Genomic DNA, 15,967 nt, shown 5'->3' with positions numbered 1-15,967 from the left:
ATTTTGTATTAATATCTGTATCACATTATATTTGTTTTAGGAAGTAACTATTGAGCCATTTAGAGCTAATTCATTCTCCCATGAGAGGTTAGTGTCACCCTCTGATAGCATTTTTTTCCCCCATTGAAAGCTCTTTAATAGTATTTGAGCTATTGCAAATGCATGCTACTTCTCACCCTTGAGCTGAAATAACTATCAGTGCTTATATAGGCTCTCTTAAATCTCCCAAATACTTTCCTGCCTGGCTCACTTGGAAGGCACAGTGGAAAAAGGAGCATGATCCTCCGAGGAAGAGAAAGTAGTGGGACTCAGAAGTGCCTAATCAGGCTCTCAGATCAAAGGGGCCCGGGCCGCACAGGTGGCCAATGAAAGTGGCTCTTGCAAATTAACAATCCATTAATTGCCCTCGGGGCCATACGTTCTGGTCACAAAATATGCTCCATATCATCAGAAAAATAATACCCTCCACCGAGCTCCCGGGACTTCAAAGGGGAGCATTTTAAGCTGCGATACGGCCGCGTCCTTTGATCCACCGCTGCAATTAGGAAGGAGAGGAAAATAAAAACATTCTTACAATTTGTTCGGAGCGGATGTGCAGCACGCTGACTGGTAATCTTCTGGTCCTGTGAACTTTGTTGGAAAAGATTAGGGGGGAGAAATGACGGCGAATCAATACACAGTTTACAGTATAGCAGATGAAAGACGCCCGGCATATGGTACGCATGCTGAACTTTATACCTTCTGCCTGTGTTTACACTCAGTGCTGCAAACGTAACATAATTTAGGTACTCGCTCTCAAGTAGCTCGAGCAAACTTTCCAGCTTTGAGTCTCTCTCTCTGTGTCTCTCTCGCTGTGTCTGCAGAGGAATGTCTTTGCCAGAACGGGGGCGTCTGTGTGGACATCAATGGGACCTGTGAATGCCCTTCAGGCTACACAGGACTCTACTGTCAGTTTGGTGAGTATGATAATCCTATCAGGTATCTCATAAGAGCTTTGATGAATGTGCAGGTGTCGTTTACACTGGGGGACTCCGGGGACACCGCTTCTTGAAATGTCCAATTTTGTCCAGATGACTTTTTAAAAGCATAATTAGTTGGAAATGTTATCTAACAAATAAGAACACTGAGAAAATTAAGTTACATGATAAGAAAACATACAATACAATGGCAATATAGAAGAGACAAATGTGCATTGCCCAAAAACGGTAGTATAAGCTTAAATTAAAATCCCTCCAGCCAAGTGAATCTAAAAAGACACAAAAACATGCACAAGTTCTAACAAATTCTTAAAACAGTTTCTTGTTGTCCAACTATTTTTTAAAATACTGTCATCTCGAAATCACAAATTAATTATTTCGTTATCTTGAGAAAAGTTAATTACTTTACTTTGAAAACTTTGTTATGTCGAGACAACGAGAGAATTACAAAAAAGTCCAAGGTGATTCCCTTTAATATAATCCGTCCTTTCTGATCCCGCTACATGCCTATGTGCGCAACAGGTGCCTTAAGGGTGCCCGACCACGAAATTACTGAAAGTGTGTCCAGCAAGCACCCTACGCTCTGCAGGTTGCGTTATCGCTTCATTACCATCTGCTGCGATCAATAATATTAACAACGGGCCCTCGTCCATGTGACGTTTTTCCTTCAATCAGTTGTTGGATGCTGGCACTCCTGATCTCTGATGAACATTATAAGCAGCCCAATAAGAGGACATTACCATTTTTTAATTATCTTATAACAAAGCTTCTCCAGTTGACCAAATTTTTACCTTCTGATCACAAGATAACGGCGGCTCATTGGCTTCTTCCTCTCATGCCTTTGAAAGAAATCAAGCCAGTTTGCTCCGGTGTCAAAGGGTTAAAACAAAAGTGATATCCATCTGAGCTCTTTGGTCCCCAACACTTTTGGATATGTCTTCTTTGGATGAATGTGAAGTACAGTAAGTTGGTCACTGTGAGATCACACAAACCAGAAATTGCGAGCCTGTCATTCACACTTCCTTCCTCTCAGAAGTAACCCAGACGCCCTGCAGTCACAGCAGACCGTGTCCTGACGGAGGTCCCTGTTTGGAGTACGGGGGAGCGTACCTGTGCACGTGTCAGACGACCGGAGCGGAGCTGGATCACAAGGACTTCTACCCCTATGGTAAGAGCTTCAGGCACCAACCCAACAACACGGCTCTTTGCAGCTATGTTGCATTGCATTAGCAGCTGGTTTCCATGGCGACAAACACATTTTCAAACACTGACTACGTCACTCTCTGTTTCGAAAGGAATGGTCACAGTTTACGATGTGGGGAGAAATTTCAAAATGATTTGTTGTTGAGCTCTCTGAAGAGATTTGACAAGCCGCATGTTACCCAGCAAGCTGAGCACGTTCCCACAGCATTGGCTAACGCACTACAAGTTGCAATCATGTTTTAAAGAAAACATGTTGATCCAATGTTCAAAGAACGTTTTGAGGATGTTTAGTATTTCAAATGATGTTCCTGTAAGGTTTCAAGTTTTGTTGCTTGTTGTGGTCACAGATCATTGAATGTTCTTTTTTGTAAAACGTTCCCACAATGTTACATGAGAGCGAAGGAAGAACATTTTTGAAGCAACATTCAGAAAATGTTATTGAGGCCTTACAAACTTTTTTTTAGATGAAAAAGTAATGTGATATATTAACATTTTTTTAAAAAATTAACATTTTTTGAGAGATTGTTGCCTGAACTTTAAGAAGAACGTTCTGGGAACATAAAGAAAACTGAAACTGAAAAGGTTACTAAAACACCCAGTGGTTGCATTTAAATGTTCTGACAATGTTTTTAGAACCAAAAATTACTAACTTGGTATTTTTCTAACTAAGCCCATGTGTTTAAAAATATTAAGGAGGTTTCCCAGCGATATGGAACACAGTCAAGTCTCGGTGTGTGTTTTTCAGTACAGCCCCGATCGGTCTGCGACTCCTCTCCGTGTCTGAATGGAGGCTACTGCTACGAGCGGGACGGAGGCTACACCTGCGAGTGCAAATACGGATACTGGGGGAAGCACTGTGAAAAAGGTAGCATGATTGATACAGATTTTACAAGAAAACATGAACTGATGAAGTGCCTTTAACAAAACATCCCTCAGACTTTTTATTCAGGCTGAAACGCAGCTTTAATGCAGCAGGAAACGTGCCATTACTCGTAATGCTGCTTGAAATATTACAACGCCGAAAGGCTTATGATAATTTGTACTTATGACTGAGTTACGAGCTACTTGCCTGAATTATGGCTTGAATTGCAATGTACTGGAACAGATTTATTTTGTGCGATTAAAAGCCAGCTTTCCCCCTCTCCCTGTCTCTTTCCAGTTAGACTCAATACCTGTGCTTCTGGCCCCTGTCGCAACGGAGGCTCCTGTAAGGAAGAGGCGGGGAGCTACCGATGTGTGTGTCCTTACAGATTCACTGGGAAACACTGTGAAGTGGGTGAGTGCCGCCCTCAAGTAATATTCAAAACATGTTGCACTCAGTGCACAAACTTTGTTCTTGCAAGTTTTTTTGAAAACATGTACAGAGATGCATGGTACGTGATCTAAATGCCTGACAAACACAGTTTTTGGAATAGTCTTAAAGCAATACTTTACCGCCAAATGACCATTTCATTATCAGTGATGCTGAGTGTCTGTCTGTAGGCGGGTTTGTCATTACAGATTTGTGCAAAATTGAAGTCATATTTTCAAAATGTCAGTAAAACACAATTACATGATGTCTGCGTTTCCACTGAGTGATGTTAATCAACTTCTCCTCTCCCAAAACCCTTCAAAGAAGCATGGCGATGGATGTTCAAAACATTAGCAGCTTTATTTCTATTGCAGTGCACTAACCGTCATTATTTCCAGTCGAAGACGGCGTAGATGTGTTATGCGAGTGATAATGGAAAGACAAGCCCCTTATACATGGGAGCGGCCACGTAGGAGGGATTTCTGGGAGATGATAGTCCACAATTTCACAGAGAAATCGTGGATTCAAAACTTCCGGATGATCTGCTTATTTTGTGAAGTGTTATGTGATGCAATAACAGCTCTTGTAGCTCCTGCTGCACCGTGCCCAAGTGACCGTCGCCTAAAATACCACATCACACCAGTGTAAAACTTTTTTGCGATGAATGGGAGTTGTTTCAAAATTGACGTGTTTCCATTTTTTTTTCCATATTTTATATTTGCAGTTTCAGTTTGTGCAATTTGAAGGTTTAATGGAAATCCACCTAGTGACTGTTTATCTCTGTGTGTCTGCTCGTGTCTCTCTCTCTGTTTGGACAAAAGTGACAAGCATTGTGGAAGCTCTGGGTGTTTCAGTGTTTTATTGTATTGTTATAAAACATTTGATTTATCATTTATTTTTGGTCAGACATTGTTTTTAAACGTATCTTGTAAAGCACGTTGGGCTGCGTCTTTGTATGAAAGCTGTCTCAAACAACCGCTAAAAATGAAACAATAACAGTTATTATCAAAACTAACTCTCAGTGTGTGTTTTCTCGCAGGGAAGCCGGACCCCTGCGCCTCCAGCCCCTGTCTGAATGGGGGGACGTGTTTCCACTACATCGGGAAGTACAAATGTGAATGCACGGATGCTTTCAGCGGCAGGCACTGTGAAACAAGCAGGAGCTCAGTTCAAACCAGCGCAGGTAAGCAGACTGTGTGTCACCCCACAGCAATGCCCAAACCTCACTGCGATGCTGAAGTTTATACAACACGGACTTTAACAGATTGGCACAGAGAGGGGATATCCTGAGCCGGTGAGTACAGAGATACAGGCTCTCCATCTGAGGATAATTTTAGCAGTGTTGCTGCACTGGAGGCCCCACATTCACTGATATAGAACGGCTGCATAATCTATATAAAGTAGGAGCTGATGATTCATGTCTACGCTCTCTAACAGCACGCCGGAGATAATTTTAGGCAGACAAAAACAGCGGATGGAAAACACCTCTGTTGCTGTTCTCTGTGAGCTCCGTTAAGCCCCGGCGTTTGTGAACTCGCGTTACGATGCAGCCACGCGGACATTATCAGCGTGTTTGTGTTGGTTTCAGAGCTCGGCTGCGGGCTGCCTCCGCAAGTGAAGCACGCAGAGGTCCAGTTCTCCTCAACAACACCGGGCTCCATGGCGGTGTATATCTGCCACGCAGGCTTCACGTCTGTGCCCAGAGCCACCCAGAGCATCTGTGGCATCCAGGGAGACTGGAGCCAGCCGCCCGTCTGTGAGGGTGTGTAACACACACCAACACACGGACACACACTCTTTCAATGGTCCCTGAAAAGTCCTAAAACAGACAACTCCAGTTTTTTACACCTCTTTCTAACCTTTATCCTAATTTTTGTATTTCCCATCGTCACAGAGATCAATGAATGCCTGTCGCAGCCTTGCCTGAATGGCGGTACGTGTCGAAATCATGTTGGATCCTACCAGTGTGAGTGTGACAAAGGCTTCAGCGGAAACCGCTGTCAGACAGGTAAAGCCTAATCGAAGTCTTCTGTTGTTTTTTTAAGAATGTTTTTTTTGGCTTTTTGCCTTTATTTGATAGGACAGTGTATAACTCTACCCGCTTCTGTTATTAAAGGGCAGCTCCATAATTTTCTGAGATTTTTATATCATTCTGCAGCTTCTTTGTAGTGTTCCTTATATGTTGAAATCTGAATTTTGGTCTAAAAGCTCATACACACTAAGTCAACAGTTGTCCGCAGTCAATATTTGGCTGTTGGTGAGCGTCTGTTGCACTTGTTTTTGCGGTGTGTCCCTCCCTGTTGGCTTTGTTGGCCCTTATCGGCTGTTTTTTGGTCGATTCAGGAGACAGCGGAGGCTGTCTGTAGGTAAAATAACTGTGATCGGCACTTTAGTTCAGTGCACAAAAAAAGTAAGAAAAGTGAGGAAAGTAAACAAATGACTTATGTCAAGAAGGTGTGAGACTTAAAAAAACGTGTAATTTTAGGTAAGATGATTTTTTTAACCCTTTAGCTCTGAAGCAGAGACAGCTCATAACTGTTTTTGTCATTGTTTTTATAGCGTGTGCTAATTATATTTGCTCTTTGGACACTGTGCTTTGTTTAATGTGCTAACTGGCTAACTAGTGTCCTGAATCCGTCCTTTGAATAACCGATACAGAACATCTGTGAAAGAAGGCACTGAGCACCTGAGAAATGTCTAGCAAATTGCAAGAAATTAGGAGATTTAGAAAATTATTTTGAAAATGTCTAGGGAAAACAAATATTTACAATATTCAAAATTACATATTTTAAGTGATGCTGCAAAATTATGGTCATTTTTAAGCACTTTTTTCGAAGTCATTCCCTTTTTTTCATTTTCATTTCCCTTTTTTTTCACTAATTTTCAGGAAATGTTCTTGTACTTTTTACTTGCTTTTTTTTTTTTTTTTTTTTTTTACAAATTTCTTGCTCATTTTGGGGTCTTTTCTCTTTTTCTCTTGTTGTTGCTCATTGCCTTCTACCCATTAATCAAGCCAATTTACTCAGGTTTCAGAGCGTTAAATTTAATGCACCTGTCTGTTTTATCTCCCTAAAGACATAAACGAATGCCTGTCGGACCCCTGCAAGAACGGGGGGACATGTGAGGACCAGCCCGGCTCTTACCTGTGTCACTGTGCTCAAGGCTTCAAAGGACAGACCTGTGAAACAGGTATTTATTCAACCAGTAACAACAACACCCTTAAAGCTTGTACATTTTAGGACAGCAGTCTAATTCTGCTCTAAATATCTGTGTGCAGAGCAGGACGCGTGTGACTCCAACCCCTGTCTAAACGGAGGCGTGTGTCGGGGTTACAGACGGAATTATTTGTGCGTGTGCAAAGACGGTTTCTTCGGGGACCAGTGCCAGATGTGTGAGTGTCTATGCATTATCTCACGTCACAGTTTTGTTAAAAGTGATTCACTCAAGTCAACAGTTAGTTCAAGTTTATCGATTGTATTCCATCCATATCTGAGAAACACACTTGACAATGGAGCGAAATGTTTCTCCAGACACACGTGCAAAATAAAATAAAAAAATAAAAACACTGAAAAGACACTGAGCAACAATTAAAAACTTTTTAAAGTGCAATCATGAGCCTGATTTAAAAAGTTAAAATTCTTGATGAATACTACCCCCACTGCATGAACCGTCTTGTTCTAACTGCTTGTCTTTGTCTCCCCCAAGTGGAGAACCCGTGTGTCCTGCAGCCGTGTGGAAACCGCGGCCTCTGCAGGAGTGACAAGAGAGGAAACTACAACTGTGTTTGTAAAGTCGGACACACGGGCAAAGACTGCGAGAAAGGTCAGTGAGAGTCACGCGGTCCAGCTCAATCAGCTCATCCTCTGCACTGCAAAGACAACTCTGTAATTATTTAATGTATGGATTTGACATGTAAGGTTGCCACTGTTCCCAGACCTGCTGCCTCCCTCTGGTCTGCATGTCCTGCGCGTGGAGGAGAACGAGGTGGAGCTGCGCTGGGACGAGCCGGAGCCGTCACACAGCCTCATCAGCGGCTTCGTCGTCACTTACGGTCCCCTGGGCGGCGACAGCCACAAAACAGACCTGCTGGAGAGGCAGCAGTCCACGCACGTCATGCGCGGCCTGGTGCCCGGCCTGCTCTACAACATCTCCACCTTCTCCATCAAACGAAACACCAACAGCAACGACAACAGCCAGCCCGCCACCGCACTCATACGCACCAGTGAGCACAATCTCTAATGCACAAAAAACACAAAACTAAATATTATCAGATTGTGCAGGTGAGATACAGAAAACCCCAAAAGGCTTTTAGGAGAATCTCACCTTAAAATGGATAACAAAAACAAATACAGAATCCTACAATATCAAGAAATATACACAAGGATCAATTAATTACAATCAGAAGGCCTATATAGCAAAACCATAAAATAAATTAATAATGCTGCTGCAGCAGAAAGTGTTTCTGTTGTGAGTTTGATTGCACGTATTCATGTCTTTTGATGTGTGTGTTTCTGTGTCAGGGCCTCAGCCGGTGGAGCAGCTGCAGGTGGTGAACGTGTCCTCCTCTCAGGTGTGGCTGAGCTGGCTGGTTCAGGCGGCTCGTCACGCAGCCGTCAGCAGGGTGCACGTGTCTCTGCTGCCCTCAGACGGGAGTGAAGCTCGCACCGCTGTGCTCAACACGAGCACCACTGAGTACAGTTTCAGGTCAGGATCTGCTCCTCAACACTGAAAACTCAGCTGTACAGATGATTGTAGAGAGCTGCAGCACCCAGTGTGTCCACTGAATGGTGCTGTCCAGGTGCTGCACGTTGAATGGCTTTGGGAAAATACTTTGTACCACTAGAGGGCGCTATTACAACACTGTTTCAAGCATAGACATGTTTCAAGGAACCTCACAATTACACCAGAATGGTCAGGTAAAGTTTTAAGAAATGCCCTCTAAGTCACATACATTATAATATTTATTAATATAAAAAAATATTTTAAAAGATAGATAGATGTAAGGTTAATATATCCATACATTTCAATTTAAACAGACTTATTTATGTTTATATTATAATGTATATATATATAAATATATAGGGACACCTGGACTGTTACTTCATAATTCATAATTTATTTATGTCATCTAGCAAACTAATTAAACTAATTTACTTACAGTAAATTCCTTAAATAATTTTAAAAAGCTTGCTTTTTTTTGTGCTGTTGCTTTGTTGTGTATTTGGGAGATAACCATGTCCCATTACTTTAAATTTATGAAAAGAAAATAAAAAGAGCTGTGAAACATACATGGCATTTGTACATAAAAGTCCCCTGAAATAAATAAAAAAATAGAATTAGATTATAGATAGATAAAAGAATTAAATTTATATATTGATTTATTGAACTATACTGACTTGTTTTTTTGTTTATATTTACATTTATTCATATATTTTTTTCTCTCTCTTATTTATTTATTTCATTGCAATATTTATTTTTTATGTATTGAATTTAAAATAGCTTTCATATAAAGGTACATACCACAGATATCTTGCTTTGTTTGCTGTAATAATTTATAATAATTTTTATTTTATTTATTTATTTATTATCATTTTTATTTATTTTTATTTTTCCAGTTCTTTGCTCCCGGCTCAGATGTACACTGTGGATGTTTTGACTCAAAGTGGAATCAGACCAGATGAGGTTCCCTCCACCAGCCACTCAGCTGGACCGCTGACATTTTGGACAAGTAGGTCACAAATCATCGTTGATGTTGTTTAGAATGAGAATAACACAGCTGCTGGACGCCTGATTACATCTTTGTGTGTTCAGATCATTTCTCATTTAAAAATGACCTCACTCATCTTAGCGTGTCACCACAGATTACAGATATTAATTCATTTCATTCATTTCTGAAATGCTGTCTAATGCACATTAAAGCGAAGCAAAAACACAGCGAATGCAGTTGAGAATATATGTGAATAAAGTTAAAGACTAATAACTTATTTTTCATTAAACAACCCGAGCATCTCCACACGTTTCTCCCCTCAGGGCCGCTCCCCCCGCAGAACCTCTCCCTGTCGCATGTCACCACCAACTCAGCACTGATCACCTGGAGCCGCCACCCGAGAAACGTCCCGGATGGCTTTGTGGTCAACGTGACCCGAGGGCTGAACACCAGGAGCCGCTTCCTGCCCAACGGGAAGTTAGGGTCATATACGCTGCGAGAGCTGACGCCAGGACAGCACTACTACGTGGCTCTCACATCTGTGAAAAAGACGGGGCAGGAACAGATCCACAGCGTACCTCAGCACTTAGCCTTCACTACCTGTGAGTGTCACGGACATGAACACACAACACAACTATTACGTGTTTCCAAAAAACACTTCAGTATCACGATTGCGCTTCCTGTTACCACGTTAGGCTGCTGTGGAATTATGTCCTTAGTGTTGACAATGTCGATGTCTTGCCCAGCAGAAAGTGGACACAGAGCAGGTATAGGTGTTATTTTTGGGAGCGTAGGCTTATTAGAGAAGTAGACGTAAAATGAAGTCATTGCAGAAGTGCCTTAACCCCTTGAAACCTGGATCACTGTCCTTGTGCTGCATTTAGACAACTTTCAAAAGTATTGGTGTAATTTCTTTCAAAAAGTGGGGAAAAAAGGCAGTTAGCAGTGCCATGCAACGCATCGTGTTTTTAGCCGTGTAGCTCGGAGTGTCGCATCCTCGTATGCACGCACACGCAAGACCAACAAGAGCTCGCGATATCTGCATGTCAGTGTTTACAAGCTACCTGGAAGCCTCCCACACACACGCAGAGACTTAGGAGCAAGCAACATGTCCCTTTGTCGGTTTTATTTTTTTAATTTTTGGGTGAAAATATCCCTTTAAATCTTCTTGAGTACAGCGTGATGTTTATTTTGTAAGTTATGGTCCAGTTTTGAGGGAATAAGTCAGTTAAGCGGGGTATGAATCATGACAGAGGAATAGCAGCGTGCGTCCTCGTCAGCTTTACCCTCTCGTCCAAATAACTTCTAAAAAAAAAAATGGTCACGACCAAAATGCCAAACTCAAGGCTTCAGAACGTTACTCCACAAACCAATAAGTAACGTCACGGTGGCTGCGTCCACTTCATTTATACAGACTATGTTTGAGATGTAACACAAACTATTAAATTCTGTATGAATTTCGTTTGACGCAGTACCGATGGGGGAAGATCGGGGAGAAGAGAGAGGCCAGGCGGGACCGGACAGGTTGGACGCACTCTTCCTCCGTCTCAGCCTCAGGATCTGGGAGGAACAGCGGAAACAGAGAACTCAGAGGAGCTGCCCAGGTACACGTTCGTGATTATTAAACAGTCAGAAAAACATATTGTTTATGTTTTTATGCCTCCGAGTCATGGGTGGAGTCATAACGGGGTTTTTTTTGGTTGTCAGTTTGTCCTGTTCTTGTGAATGTCAAAACGGCCTTGGAGAATTTTGTCAAATTTGGCACAAAAATCCACTTGGACTTAAAGATGAACTGATTAGAGTTTGGTGGTCAAAGGTCACTAAACAAAAGAAGTCTTAGAAAAAGTATTGTTAAAATAGTGTCATGTAGACCGGTTTGAGTCTGGAGACATTTGGTCAGATGACCACGAATCTTGGGTCCCCACTTTGGAAATGTGCTGATTGTATATTTCTTCTGTGTTAACAGGTTTAAGATGAGCGTGAAGCATTTATGTTTCACCTAAAAATACACTTAATACCATTTTTAAAGTCTCCACTACATACAGCCTATTTACCGCGTCTGGACAAACATGGATGTAAACTGCAACTTGACCATTTTGTGGAGGCATAAAACTGCAAAACGGTAATTCTAGCTATGACTCTGTTTCCGTCTACGTTTATCGTTATTTCCTATTTTGCAGATACACAGAATTAATTGACAGGAGGGGAAAGATAACAGCCAAGTTCATCCAGATGCCTCGAAAAGCCATTCGACATCGTACCAGTAAGTACAAGCAGGAGCAACTATGTGATTCAAAGTCACTAATATAACACTGTTTGACACATTTCCTAAAATATTTTGCGTGTATGTTTATTATATTTACTGTACTTGACACAATAAAGTCAATCCTTTGTCTTTTTTAAAGCCAGATTAATTCATCCGGACTTTATTACATCTATTAAACCAACATATTGAAACAGTTGTGGTCCGCTCAGGATGTCCAAACAGTGAAAGAGTATCTTATTTGCTTATCTTGATGCAGATGGAATAAGTTAGGCCGCGCTCCTACAACCATGTGCTCCTAACTGTGGCCTGTCTGGATGACGAATAGGCGTTCCTCTAGTGTAAACTGGACTTTCTGCTATCACACAAACAGACCGGCGTTATCTGACACACGCTGTCCGCTTTATCGAGCAGCTTTTGATTACGCCAGACAAGTCAGAAAACTCTCCGTTATCTAACTTTTTTAAAATTTTCACATGATGAATTTGTATAGTGTATTTTCATTTCACTTTTTTTTTTTTTTTTTACTTGATGCATCCCAGTGCAGAGGTTTATAGCCTGTAGCCCAAACAGAAAAACTGTTTTACAGATGTTATCTTGTGCTCTAGAGAATAAGCTTCCTTTCTGGGATAGTTCTGCCCCTTTTAATGATGTTACGCCCATGATGTCATCACATGATTTTGGACATTTTGTCAAATCGGTCATGTCAAGTTTCATTAAACCAAGCTAAAAAAAATGCACATAAAACATTTAAAGTCTCCTGATATGATGTCTAAATTTTGCCCGTCATTCACTTCTTTTTTTTTTTTTTTTTTTGTGCTGACTCATGACAGGATGTTTTTTTTTTTTTTTTGCCTTGCAGAACCGGACCCGCCGATCAGATTAGAGAAGATGGAAGAAACAACAAACAAAATCAGCCTCGCACTAGAGATTCAAGAAGAAGGTTTAAGGACGAAGCCTGGTAGGTGTTTTGGTGGCACATCTGCTCTTTTAATTGAGCCCAGCTGGTGAGGTGCTGCACATACATGAGGTACGGTCATGTTGGAAAAAGCCTTGATCAGAGTTCCCGCGATCCTTAAAAAGCCTTAAAAGGCACTGAATTCATTAATCATTCATTCATTTAAAAAAAACACCTTAATTGGTTCCAAAATGGGCTTAAATTAATCTTTCAAAAGTCTTAAAAATGCTCAGATTTTTTTAAGTTGCATTGCAAAATCTCAAAAAGATTGGTAACATCTATTTTTTGATAAATAATTTAATAAATTCTTTTTCTTCAGCTCGTCATGATGGGAGTTCAAATACTGAAATTTCACATGCAGATTGAGAAACATAAAATCGCACAGAAAACTGTCCAGAAACGCCAAATATTTCCCACATCTATTGTAAACTAAACAGATTTTTTTTGATAATATAATATGTTTATTGTCTGAAAAAAACAACAAAAAAGACTTTTTCAACATTTAAGATAAATCATCCAACTTTTGCTTTTCAAAAGTCTTGTTTTATGCTACAATAAATATTTGGGCAAAAATGAAATTGACCTTTTTCCAATTTTGATTATAAGAAAATGGTCTTAAAATGCGGCTTTGAAAACGTCTTAAATCTAGTTTGCATGAAGCTGCAGGAACGCTGTTACTTTATTATTGCTGTTATTTGTTTTTGTCAAACACTGTGATTGAAACGTCAATGAGGACGCCAACTTTGAAAGACACGATGTTACGTTCAGGAAAGCAGAAAAAAACGAGGGAAGTGGCGTAACAGCTGTAGGTAATGTGGAGCGGCGGTCTGAAACCTGAGCCTCGGCTCGCTCTGCCGTGGATGTTGACGGCAGCTGTTGTCTCTTAGAGCCGCCACAGGACTGCCGCAGTCTGCCCTGCCAGAACGGAGCTGCCTGTGTGAGCGGAGGAGACTCGTTCATCTGCGACTGCGCAGCCGGGTTCAAGGGCAGACAGTGTGAACTGTGTAAGTTTTTGTGCTTCCTCTACACACACACACACACACACACACACACACAAACACACAAACATGCACACATACACAGAGGAGGAGGTCCAGTGAGAGTAAGAGGCTTTTTGCCTCTTACTTTGGCGTATGAGTAACTGTTCTGGATAGTCACTTATTCTGTTGATGTTTTATACATGGAGAATGAAAATGACATATGCTATAGGATATATATATATATATATATATACTGTATAGAGAGAGAGAGAGAGAGGGTGAGATAGATTAATGTAAAATACAGGAATAAATAAATAATAAATAGAAAAATTACAAAATGCACAATTAAATTAAGAAATAAACAAATATTGAAATATATAAATAAAATATTAATTAAATGTGTAAAAAAAAAAAAAGCATAAGTAAAGAAATAAATGCAGAGGTTCAGACCTAAATTACATGCAAACACATAAATAAATTAATGTAATGTAGTTGTACAAAAAAGATAGGATATTCATAAATATGATCTGTTTATCAACTTTTATTTATTTATAATACATTTTTATATTTATTTTTTATATTTATTTGTGCATTGATTTGTTAATTAATTCATTCTTTAATTTATTTCTGCATTTATTTATTCCTATATTTATTTTTTTTATTTATTTATTCATACATTTATTAATTTCCATATACATATTCATTCCTTTATTTATTTTTTTATTCATTGTCTCAGTCAGCTGGACCGGAAACTAAACATAAAAGCTTCCTCGGACCAGCCTTATGTCCCCGATCACTCTGAAACGAGAGAAATTATGTAGAAATTGGATGGATAATACAATAACATTTAAAGTGCCTTTTTTTCCCAAAAACATTAGATAATTGTTAGCAGTCATGCGCAGTCAAACTGTAATATATCTGCTTCTCGAAAGAGAATTTGGTGACAGACGTCCGCTCACGAGTGCAGGATTTACAGCCGTCCGTGTGATCCCTCTCAATGTAACATTTAAAGGTGTGAATTACGCTACATTTTAGGTTAAATTTGCATTTCATCATGTAAACTGACATGGCGCTCTGAGATATGTATAGATCTCTGGTTTCTTAAAAGCCGGAAACACGCTCCACTGACAGTTGACCCCTCGGACATTTATAAACGGCCTGGTTAACTTTGAGGCTCGGGGGCATGAATGTACAGCACGAACCGTGTCAGCAGAGACACAAAGCGCCGTATTATTGCACCACTTTCTTTTTGCGGGGAGAAAGTGTCACTTCTAACTTCCTCTGAATGTTCTGCGGCTGTTTATGAGATGAGATTATATGTGTGTTTTTTTTTAAGAACACAAAATTAATCAGCACCAATGACAGATTTCCCCAGCTTTGTAACTAAAGTTACACAACACAAAACCTCAACTTTATTTATTTATGAAGCAATAAATACAATTTTGCAAAACATTTTAAAAATCAGTAAATAAAATAAAATAAAATTTAAAAATAAATTAATTAATGTAAAGAGAATACATTAAAATACAATAAACACCTGGGATAAAAATAAGAGAAAAGAATTAAAACTTTAACTCCAATTTAAGACAGATTAGCAGCAATATTGTTAATGAAGAATGTGTGCTTTGGTTTTTATGACAGAAGCTGCATTGTTCAAAAATAAAATCAAATCAACAGCCAAAATAAATCAGGGGCCATCCGTACTTTCTTTAGTCGGTTGTCATGGTGTAAAAAATAAAAATTAAAATTAAATTAAATAATAAAGAAAAAAGCAACAATAAATAAAATTTCATAAAATTAAAAGTTATAACAATAAAATACATTGTACATTGTATAAAATACAATTTAAAAAGTCTATATAAAATACAACAAAAAAAATTAAATAAATAAAATGTAAAAAATCAATAAATAAACGTAAATAGAAACAAAAAAAAAAAATACAATAAACATCTGGGATAAAATAATGCCAAAAAATATTAAAGCTTAAAAGCTAAGGCTATAACTTTGCTCCAATTTAAGCCAAATTAACAGCAATATTGTTAAGGAAGAAAGTGTGTTTCTGTTTACATGAGAGCAGCTGCATTCCTAAAAAGTAAATCAAATCAAAAGTACAGATCCTCGTCTTTAGATGACTGGAATCTCCCCATCTTCACTCATCATTCATTTCTAAACTATACCGTAACAGTTATGACTCGAGTCACCAGCTCGTGTGAAATGTATCTGTGACAGACTGTAAAACCGCCAGCTGCTCGCAGGAAAAGTCTTTTCAACACTGCAGCTACAGAACTACTTTATATGGATGACAGCCAGCAGGAATGCGTTCGCTGCAGTCCCTTACTGGAGTTAATGGTCGTGGAAACATGTTCACATTTATCAGAGTGGTCGATTTTATGCTGCATAGATACAGTTTAACCTGAGGAGCATGAATAAAAAGTACCTTCTGCTCAACAGGAATGTATTTAAAGCGATAAATATTCAGATCGCTTTTCTGAAAAGCTGCTTGAATCATATTTTTTCTTCCACTGATGAGTCAATTAAAACACTCTGAGTCTTTACTGCAGGACTATTAGTGACATTATCTGTTGCAA

At 39.6% G+C, this 15,967-nt stretch overlaps 1 protein-coding gene across 1 annotated transcript in view; it reads left to right on the top strand.

Moving 5' to 3' along the window:
• The window catches only part of sned1 (sushi, nidogen and EGF-like domains 1), a 34,037-nt gene that overhangs the window by 14,964 nt on the left and 3,106 nt on the right, over positions 1-15,967 (top strand). The window contains 19 exon segments of the mRNA XM_042512227.1: positions 864-956; positions 2,011-2,145; positions 2,926-3,045; positions 3,340-3,456; positions 4,511-4,654; positions 5,060-5,233; positions 5,366-5,479; positions 6,547-6,660; positions 6,749-6,862; positions 7,177-7,293; positions 7,406-7,693; positions 7,992-8,175; positions 9,087-9,199; positions 9,502-9,780; positions 10,651-10,703; positions 10,706-10,782; positions 11,359-11,441; positions 12,304-12,402; positions 13,287-13,403. Of these exon segments, the coding sequence (XP_042368161.1) occupies positions 864-956; positions 2,011-2,145; positions 2,926-3,045; positions 3,340-3,456; positions 4,511-4,654; positions 5,060-5,233; positions 5,366-5,479; positions 6,547-6,660; positions 6,749-6,862; positions 7,177-7,293; positions 7,406-7,693; positions 7,992-8,175; positions 9,087-9,199; positions 9,502-9,780; positions 10,651-10,703; positions 10,706-10,782; positions 11,359-11,441; positions 12,304-12,402; positions 13,287-13,403 (2,535 nt within the window).

This window comes from Plectropomus leopardus, chromosome 3 (genome assembly GCF_008729295.1).
Source record: "Plectropomus leopardus isolate mb chromosome 3, YSFRI_Pleo_2.0, whole genome shotgun sequence".
Classification (NCBI taxonomy): Eukaryota; Metazoa; Chordata; class Actinopteri; order Perciformes; family Serranidae; genus Plectropomus; species Plectropomus leopardus.
Note: the sequence above shows the minus strand (reverse complement) of the source record. Positions and strands in the feature narration are given on the sequence as shown.